Below are 9949 nucleotides of genomic sequence, written 5' to 3' on the forward strand. Positions count from 1 at the left end.
TCCTTGTTGCATGTTAGAGAATTAGATGCATTTGATACGGTTAAGTAGGTTTTTCTGGTACTTGGGAAAAACTATTACAGCACAGCTAGATGCAGATCAGTTTTGGTGATTGGTCCACCTCTGGCTATCACAGGTAAAAACTGCCCATCTGGTCGATCTACATTTCTACCCTCACCTACAATTGTGGATCTGAGTGTCCCTGCCCGTGTGACACAGACAGGCTAAATAGCAGGGTAGAACGTGGACTGATCTATAGATGCATGACATAAAACACCTGAATAGATTCTGCAGATACCCCTTACCAAAAACCAGAAAAGTTTAAGGAAGTTTAGTTTGCTTTGAAGAATGGATTTTAATCTCCTTTGCATGAAGAGGCTGCCATATCCAAACCTATCTAGAAGTGATAATGAATGCTATGCCATCACTTGAGTTTAAAATCAAGGAGCCCAGCTCTGATATGAAGTCTACAAAATGTGCAGTACATCCAGTATACCGGTGCCTTGCTTGTATGGTACATATTGAGCTTTGAGTTAATTTAGTTTCTGAAAGGTGCATGCATTAGGTTCCTCCACACAGAGATGATTGCACTGTCTTTATTTCCTCTCATTAGGTCCTTACTTGAGGCATTTTAGTTTTTATATTCAGAGATTTTGCTATTGAGCTAAAAATGGACCTTTGACATGTTACCATTCTGTCTGTGTGTCATTTTAATTTATTTAAATTATGTTCACATATTTACACACTAGTAATAATCTCAGATTTATGAAGCCTGTAATGTAAATGCAAGCAAACTTTTATTCTCATTCATCAATAAAGGAAATTCTACAGATGTTTTTTGGTGGTTTTGATTTGAATGAAATGAGGAGCAGAGAGATAATGTTTAAACACCTTTACTTGTATGAACGTAGAATCACAAATAACAGCGGTTAAGGTGAACTTAACAGTAACATTTATCAGAGCTACTTGGAGGGAGTTTAAGTTGAGCAAAGTGCGAGGCACGGAGAGTTTCTCTAAGGTGCAAACATGCAAGAAGCTGATCTACCTCAGGCTAACAAGTTTATCTTTTTTAAAGCTACAACACAGAGCTTACATGAACGAAGAGCTGACAAAAGAACGCGTCTGCCTCGTCACTACGATTGTCGTCTAGATCCACGAGAAGCTGAATCATTAACTTCAACAGGCAGAGAACTGTAACGCAAACCTATTGTGTTCTGCTGCAATAAAACCTACATAAGACGAGCACTAACAGCGTTTTGGTTAGTTTTTTTCCTTCGTCTGCTTTTGCGATGCATTGTGATAATAGACCAGACGCTGACTATGGAGTGCAGAAGGGGCGGGGTGTGTCTTCGGCCATGGTGAGCGTTTGGGGCAGCAGCCCAGCACAACGTTCATTTGGCCTTCTGCGCCTTCTGTGCCGATTTGGTGATCTTACCACTCGTGGCGGCTTTCTTTTCCACGCCTTTGATGACGCCCACCGCCACCGTCTGACGCATGTCACGGACAGCAAAGCGCCCTGAGGAAGAATTATTGGTAAAAAATGTGCATTAACATACAGAGAGGAGGTGACCTAAGTATGTGTCAAGAGATTTTTGTTTTTATATAATTTGATCAGCTTCATGAAATGTGTTTTCTGTTGTTTAAGCAATCTAAATGTCTATGTGACTTTTCACCTAATAACTTAGTGATGAACTTATTCAGCTACTAAAACCACTTCCTGTTTTTCTTGAGAACAAATGTAGAAAGGGGAAATAACCCGTTGCTTTGGGTTTGTGCAGAGTCAGAGTGACGTTGTTATTTTTACACACACACAGACATGTAACAGGAATCCAGGGATATTTAGCTTTTTTTTTTTTTTATTGTTTTATTCGTCTGATAGAAAAATGTCACGCATGACAGACGATCCTCTGATTCAGAAGTTGTGTTCTCCCTAACGGGCAAATTTTATGATTTTAAAATTGTTTAACTTCAGCTATCCATAACTGTCCATTTATGTTCACTGATTAAATAAAGCAGTGAAGACAGACTAGAAGGTGGAGAGAGAGAAGATACAGCACTTCGACCATGTGGTATATGGTCACCTGTGCCCCCACCCTTTCTTTCTGTGCTGCTGGATAGACAGGAAGCTATCGAGAGTGCTGCTTCTCTCCAAAAAATAATTAAAAAAATATTTTTTTTAATATTCACCTATATGATCAAGTTTAGAATATCCATTGAATTTATGCAAATAATAAATTTGGCATTTTAAGATATATTTCTGTCCTTTTCACCTTTATTAGACAGTGACAGATAACTGTGGGGTGAATAGAGAGATTATTTGAGCTGGAATCGAACCCAGGCATCTGCAGTGGGGACAAAGCCTTCAGTACATGTTGTTCTACAGGCATCGCCAATAATCTGGTTTTAGTTTGAATTGAAAACTAATTTCTTACTGTCAGTGAGAGTAAAGTTTGGATAATTCACAGTCAAATAAAGCTAAAATTTAGATCCACAAAATCCAGTTTCAGGATAAAAAAAAACCTACCGAGCGGCGGGTACTCAGAGAAGCTCTCCACACACATGGGCTTCCCGGGGATCATATCAACAATGGCGGCATCTCCAGACTTCAGGGACTTGGGGTTGTCCTCGAGCTTCTTACCAGAGCGACGGTCAATCTTTTCCTTCAGCTCAGCAAACTTGCACGCAATGTGTGCAGTGTGGCAGTCCAGCACGGGGGCATATCCAGCACTGATCTGACCAGGGTGGTTCAGGATAATCACCTGCAGGGCAGCAGACACAGGTATTATTTGTAAACCTGGAGAGGAACAGAAGGAAGGATGTGCATTTCACACTACTGACAGCACACCTGAGAAGTGAAGCCAGCTGCCTCCTGTGGCGGGTCGTTCCTGCTGTCTCCAGCCACGTTGCCACGGCGAATATCCTTCACAGACACGTTCTTGACGTTGAAGCCCACGTTGTCACCGGGCAGTGCCTCAGTTAGGGCCTCGTGGTGCATCTCCACAGATTTCACCTCAGTGGTCACATTGACGGGGGCAAAGGTCACCACCATGCCAGGTTTTAGGATGCCGGTCTCCACTCGACCCACGGGTACAGTACCGATGCCTGGAGGAGAGGCAGGTTAACAACTTTACAGCTGTGTGGAAGACCTGCATGGATTAAAGTCGTATACTTCTAAGCCTCAGCATTTAGGACAGAATGAACCAAAGGGAATTTCTTCAGACCTCATTCAGCTCAGCTGTTTTTATCACAAGGTGATCTCATTCCTATTTTCATACATATTCTGGAACAACCAACACTTCAGCCAAACTTCACAACACATTTCATCCTTACAGCCTCACCTCCAATCTTGTACACGTCCTGCAGAGGCAGGCGGAGGGGCTTATCGGTCGGACGCGTCGGAGGTTGGATGGCGTCCAGAGCCTCGAGCAGTGTGGTGCCTGAGGCACTTCCATCTTTACGGTTGATCTTCCAGCCCTTGAACCAGGTCATCTGTGAAGGGAGAGAAGCCCACATGTCTGCAGCTTAGCAAGAAGGAGTGATAAGATGTGAATGTTAACACCAGATAAATTCTGAGCTAGAATTTTACACCCAGAAGCCATTTGCCAAAGCTGAAGAAGGAATGAGGCGCTAACTAGCAGGCATTAGACCTGTAAGCATGTTGGAGTATTTTTACCCAAAAGCTCATTCTTTAATAGTTATAAAACCTTATATTATTATAGACGTGTAACTCCCTGCTAGTCTCAGACAAATAAAAGAGTCATAGCTGGTCTCATGGCAGTCTCACGTTAGGGCTGGGCTCCAGCATGTTGTCCCCATTCCAGCCAGAAATGGGCACGAAAGCCACGGTGTCAGGGTTGTAGCCAATCTTCTTGATGTAAGTGCTGACTTCCTTCACAATCTCCTCATAGCGCTTCTGGCTGTAGTTGGGCTCAGTGGAATCCATCTTGTTGATGCCCACAATGAGCTGTTTTACTCCCAGGGTGTAGGCGAGGAGGGCGTGCTCACGTGTCTGCCCGTTCTTTGAGATGCCAGCTTCAAATTCGCCCACGCCCGCCGCCACAATCAACACAGCACAGTCAGCCTGAGGGGAGGGAGACAGATGTGAAAACGTCTTTCCACCTTAAGTTTCTCCATCAACCATTTCTCTCATGTTATACTCTTCTACTTATTCTAATGCTACTAGCTACAGTCTTTCCCACGTTTTTGAATCCTTCTGAGATTCCATTCGCCTTTGGGTTAATGGAGAAACACCTCACTCAGTTCAATTACCCTTCTTGTACCAGCGATTCTAGAGAGGATCTCGTCCCATGCTTGGGAGTAGTCCATTCCAAGCATTTAGGACAGAAGCTGATGATGGTGGTCATCGTCTCAATCTGCACAGTTGTATGTGTAGGGTAAAGGACTACACAAACAGTATAATCGTATCTCTGACTGACCCTGCACTAAACTCAGTTAGGTGTTATTCAAAGGTATGGAACAGTTGTTGTTTTACTTTCTATATAATTGTGTGACACTGTGGAATTTGTTTTAAATTTTCTACTGTTTTTTTTTTGCATCTATTTTATTTGCTATGGACCCGTGTGTGTCTTAAATAAAGTGAAACTAAACTAAACTATGATCTCTCTGTGAGCTCAAGAACAAGGAATGTCATCACCAGCTGAGATCAGAGATGTTGGAGTTTTTCTCACTGAAAGATCTGCAGAGGAAAAACTTATAAATGGCATTTAACACGAGCACTTAAGAAGTCCACTGAACTGTACCTGTGAGGTCCCAGTGATCATGTTCTTGATAAAGTCCCTGTGCCCTGGAGCATCAATGATGGTGACGTAGTACTTGCTGGTCTCGAACTTCCAAAGAGAAATGTCGATGGTGATGCCACGTTCACGCTCAGCTTTCAGCTTGTCCAGCACCCAGGCATATTTGAAGGAACCCTTTCCCATCTACAAGGTGTAAAAGGTAAATCAATAAGACTGATGACCGAATATTTTTTGTGGACTTGTAATAAAAAGATGAGAATATTATCCAGAGTAGGAGACAAGTAGACCGAAAATAGGAGTTAAATAGCAGAAAAATTTCAAAATGATCTTTTTTTGAAGTAAGAACAACATGAGTCATACCTCTGCAGCTTCCTTCTCAAACTTTTCAATTGTCCTCTTGTCAATGCCACCACACTTATAGATCAGGTGGCCGGTGGTGGTGGACTTGCCTGAGTCAACATGTCCAATTACCACAATGTTGATGTGGAGCTTCTCCTTCCCCATCGCTGCTCACTCTGACAACAAGACAAGAAACGGATACAGACTTGGGTCATCTCCATAAAGGGAACAGCAAAAGTAATGCAAAGACACAATTATAATTTTTATCTTGATTTCTTTGTTTTAACTCTGGAAGCCAAACACTCAACTGAAATTAAAATCTGAAAAATTAAACAGCCTGAAAATTGTCTCTCATTTAAACCGGGTGTCAGAAAAATGAATTTATCAGCAGAGCTTTAAAACATATTTGAGCCTCATAAAGAAGGTGACAGATCCCATTAAAATGAAATTGTCCAATCAACATTATTGACAATTGATTTGGCCACTCCTAAAGTCCCTTCTCTCTGATAGGTTTATTTTTTTGAGTCAGACCAATACTAAGTTGGCCACACAACCTAAACATGGCTGCATTAAACCGCTTGAATCAAAGTTCAAAATCTCCACTTCAGTCACATCTTGATTGCTTGATATACCCTGAACTGATATTTGGATCCAAATGGCTTTGTAATATAATGTGTTGTCCTCAGCTTGATTAAATAATCTTTCACTTCAGCTCTTTGGACAGCTTCACACAAGGGCTGTGCGATATGACCAAAATCTCATATCCCAATATAAGACATTTATCGTCCCGACAACGTTATGTATCACAAAAATTTTACATTTTCTGTAAATCTCGGGCAGCTCGATTTGCGTGAAGTTTTTTTTTTTTTAGCTGGTCGTGTACCTAGAGTCAAGTGTTTGGACCGATGCATGAAACTACATTTTTAGACATTTTCTTTGTGACTATTTATTACACGGCGTGCTGCGGGGAAAAGCCTGTTCTGACGTTTGATTCTAAGGTTTATTTTTTAGCACCTGACGGCTCTTTTTTGCTTCTCATCCGTACTCCTTCATGTGATTCAGTTTATTTTGAAAAAATCTCAACAGGATCTTCAGCTTTATTGTGAAAGGTTTATGTAGAAAATAAACAAGCGGACGACGGAGCCACGCAATGGTTTTACGGTCGTTGTTGCTAACGTCAACGCATAAAAACAGTCGCTTCTCCGTCCGTAGCGTGGTTATATTAAATATAGGAAAAAGAGAGAACTTTAAGAAATTCTACAGTGACTATCAAAACAATGAAAAAATATTGCCATAAACAGTTTATTTTGCAACACCAAGAAACAAACGAAAGCGTAATATATGCAACGATTGACGTTTTCATATCATCATCTGATATATATCGCTATATCAAACAGCCCTACTTCACACATAATGTGTGTGTGAGGAGAAAAAAGGAGATACCAATGTGACTGTACCTGACATCATCCTGCAGCAGCCTAATGACTCACTGTAACCAAAATAAGTCTAATGCAAATAAGTTGGATGAATAACTCCAACACATTATTTATATTTGATGGTGTTCATACCGAGCTTGTTATCATTTATTACTTCGCTAATAAATTCAACAAATGTATATTCTTGGATCCATTAACTTTTCACTTTTAATTTACAGAGTTATGGAAGCTGTTTATATCAAGCCTGATTTTATCTCACATATAAACAAATGAGTCCTCACAGGGAGGATTACAGATTATTAATGCAAAACAGGTATTGGATTAAGCAGATACCTTGGCTGTGGGCATCTGTATCGGAACTGGAAAAAGCCAGATCAGTGCACTGCGTTGATGTATGGAGGGCAAATTATAAAACTGTGCCACTGTTCAAATACTTGTGGATTTTATTGTATATAAACAAGAACTGCTTCTCAAATGTAGGTTTCAGCTTTTATGCTCCTTATATCTGGAACAAACTCCCAGAAAGCCTCAGATCAGCTGAAACACTCAGTTTATTTAAATCCAGGTTGAAGACTCACCTATTCTCAGCTGCATTTGAATAAAGCACCAAATCCACACTTTTAAGCTTAAATTTCAAAACTTACACTAACTACTGATCTTATCTATTTCTGATTTTATCTGTTTTGATTTTATATACTGTTTTGTTTGTTTGTTTGTTTGTTAAGTGGGTTTAGAGCTCTGGGTAGCTCCCCAGCTGGGTCTAGACTGGGTCTAGAGAGTATTTTAAATTCAGGGAATTTAAAATAGAAAGTAGCTCGTCCACAGAAGGACTGGTAGCTCCCCTTACGATAAGGGTTCAGATCGCGCGAACAGGTGTGAAATGTGTGTGTTTAGTTAGTTTGTTTGTTTGCTTGTTTTAATCAATTTTAAATCATGCTTTTTATTTGTTTTTGTTTCTAATGTCTCTGTAAAGCACTTTGAATCACCTTGTTGTTGAATTGTGCTATACAAATAAATTTGCCTTGCCTTGCCTCCGACAAGCCTTTCTGCTTTAATCTGTCTGGTGCTATGAAGGCATGTCCAGGAAATGCTCTCATAATTATTCCTTATTAATTTAACTAAGAAGATGCACCTCACCTGCTCTCCTATGACCACAAATACTGTACTGTACTTCAAATATACACCATTCTTTGCACAGTAGGAGTATTTCAAAAGTGAAGCATTTGGGTCAATTCAATTTCAATTCAGTTTTATTTATTTAGCAACAAAACAACAAAAGTAGCCTCAAGGCGCTTCATATTGTGAGGAAAAGGCCCTAAAGTAATACAGAGAAAACCCCAAAAATCACCAACAGTGGAAATGTGCACAGTCCTTTATTTTTAAAATAGACTAGACTCTCTAACCTATTTATGTGTTTGTCATTCTTTTCCTCCCCATTTCTTCTGTGTAGCAAGAAGAAAATATAACCTGGCACTATTTTTAACAAAACATCCACTAAAACAAGGCACAGTAATTGACTTATTCATTAACTATTTAATGAATTAATTCTGGTAAAAACCAAATTGCAGTTTAAGTGAACTGTTAAAGTACAAATTGTCGGGTATTTTTTTCAGTTCAGATTTCTTTTCAACAATTATACTTTTTTGGAAATATTCTCAATTCATTTACATTTTCTCCTGTCACGTGACCTTATCAATTGGGTCCCTTTTTCGTACCAAGTGGTTTAAACTACTATTAGGGCTGTTACAGTTCTTGAATATTAAATATTAGTGTGATATTAATGTATAATAACAACGGATCTAACATTAATATCACATTTAATGGTGGCCTATAAAATACTGGTACGCCCCACTAAATGGCTAAGAGGGATTTTATATACTTTTTACACTGTACTTAATAAATATGGGACACTAAATAATTAATTTAGTGTACCTGTTAAACTTGAAAACATTTTCTTTCCAAGCCTTTATTTATGTATTAAACCCTAGTTTATTTACAGCATAGCACATTAGGTTTTAAAACAAAACACATTTGTACTATTTCACACCAAGGCTCAGACTGGCATATAAATATAGAATGCACGAGTTAGTTACATAATAAAATAAGTTAATTTAATAATAACAAGCCGGTTAAAAGTAAAGCTCATATTAGTCTGCTTCTATTATGACAAAATTTACCGCCCTACGAGCTAACAATAAGCTAACGGGATTTCCCGCTGGTATTTTGAAAGTTTACATTGAAATTTAAACAGAGACATATCCAAATTAACAATTAGAAATATATACATAAAACAAAATAATACACTAGCTCCAACCATCACCTTACCTTTTGTTTTCTGAGGCTAAACAAAATTTAGTTAGCTAACAGTAAGTCTGATTAGCAACACCTGCACTACTCCCTCACAAGCTAAGGAAGTGTCTTGCGCATGGGCAGTTCAGCAGATTTAGAAGCTTGCAGACTAAACCAAGGTTATTATAGTCAAATAGACAACAAATGAACTACCAAAAAAAAAAACAAAAAAAAAATGTTGGAATGAACCTAAACTTTTATTTTACTGCATAAACCGGTGGTTATTTAAATATATATGAGTCTGGGGGGGGGGGGGGGGTAAGGGGGTAAATACTGCATTTACTGTTCTGTTCGTTTAACAGGCTATGAAAGGAAAATGTTGGCATTTGCCAAAATACACAGTAAACTGAGCTAACATCAGAGCACAGCAGCCCATACACTCAAGACTCGTGCACTTCAAAATGAAGCCCCCCAATCTTACAAATCTCATCCAGCTCATCAGATCGGACGTAAAAACGTGTCGCGCATTTCTGTGCGACACTGCCGCAACGACCAGGCGGTGGTCATGACGCTGCAGACCTGCACTAGAGACGCCCGCATGTCCCAGGAGTCACACAGTTATTACACAGCACTATTTAGCTGTGGCAGCGCGATGTTGCTGATGAAGATGATGGTGTGGCCGTTGGGGAGCAATGTCTGTGCGCTGAAACTGCGCCATCCGGGCCTACCCAGCCCCCCACGCCCCTCTGTACTTTTTGGTACCTCTCTCCTTTATCAAATTACCGTGACATGGAAGCCAAACAACATTCAAGCCTCACTGTCAGTGTGATGCAATTACATAACAACCATCACACACAGAACACACATGAAATCCCCATCCATCTGCGGAGGATTAGTGAAGGATGCAGGAAAAGAGCGCAGCTTTTTGCGCTGGAAAACACCCTGAAAAACATCCCAAAGCCTACCCTACCTTCAGCCGCGGGGCGCGCTCACTGGACTGCGGTGAAACTGGAGATGCTGCCGGTGTGATGCACCGACACCGACACAAACACAGAGCTGCTGTCAGGTGGCGTCACACGCGTCACTCTGTGAAACAATGAGCCGCTAGATGGCGCTCTGCTGCAACAGAAC

The 9949-nt window shown here is 40.3% G+C and overlaps 1 protein-coding gene across 2 annotated transcripts; it reads right to left on the reverse strand.

Annotated features, from left to right (window-relative positions):
- Positions 1-874: 874 nt before the first annotated feature.
- On the reverse strand, positions 875-9891 carry LOC146708526 (elongation factor 1-alpha 1). Of its 2 annotated transcripts, none has more exons than XM_085460474.1 (8): positions 9789-9891; positions 5115-5269; positions 4758-4937; positions 3782-4078; positions 3336-3486; positions 2843-3099; positions 2522-2756; positions 875-1513 (listed from the first exon to the last, which is right to left on the reverse strand). In XM_085460474.1, exons 2-8 carry the CDS (start codon positions 5256-5258, stop codon positions 1389-1391), a joined length of 1389 nt encoding a protein of 462 aa, XP_085316600.1. In that variant the 5' UTR covers positions 5259-5269; positions 9789-9891; the 3' UTR covers positions 875-1388. The 2 variants fall into 2 exon arrangements, with proteins under 2 accessions (XP_085316600.1, XP_085316599.1); XM_085460473.1 differs by lacking the exon at positions 9789-9891 and adding an exon at positions 8855-8958.
- Between the last annotated feature and the right edge of the window lie 58 nt (positions 9892-9949).

The sequence above is a fragment of the Copadichromis virginalis genome, linkage group LG6, assembly GCF_057382275.1.
Source record: "Copadichromis virginalis isolate Kocher_CV1m ecotype Utaka linkage group LG6, C_Virginalis_male_GT1.1, whole genome shotgun sequence".
Classification (NCBI taxonomy): Eukaryota; Metazoa; Chordata; class Actinopteri; order Cichliformes; family Cichlidae; genus Copadichromis; species Copadichromis virginalis.

Coding starts and splice junctions, on each gene's coding strand:
- LOC146708526 (XM_085460474.1), bottom strand. CDS start 5,258: ATGGGGAAGGAGAAGCTCCACATCAACATTGTGGTAATTGGACATGTT. Junction 3,487..3,781: donor TGCTGGAGCCCAGCCCTAAC/GTGAGACTGCCA, acceptor CTCCCTTCACAG/ATGACCTGGTTCAAGGGCTG. Junction 1,514..2,521: donor CTCTGAGTACCCGCCGCTCG/GTAGGTTTTTTT, acceptor ATTCTTCCTCAG/GGCGCTTTGCTGTCCGTGAC.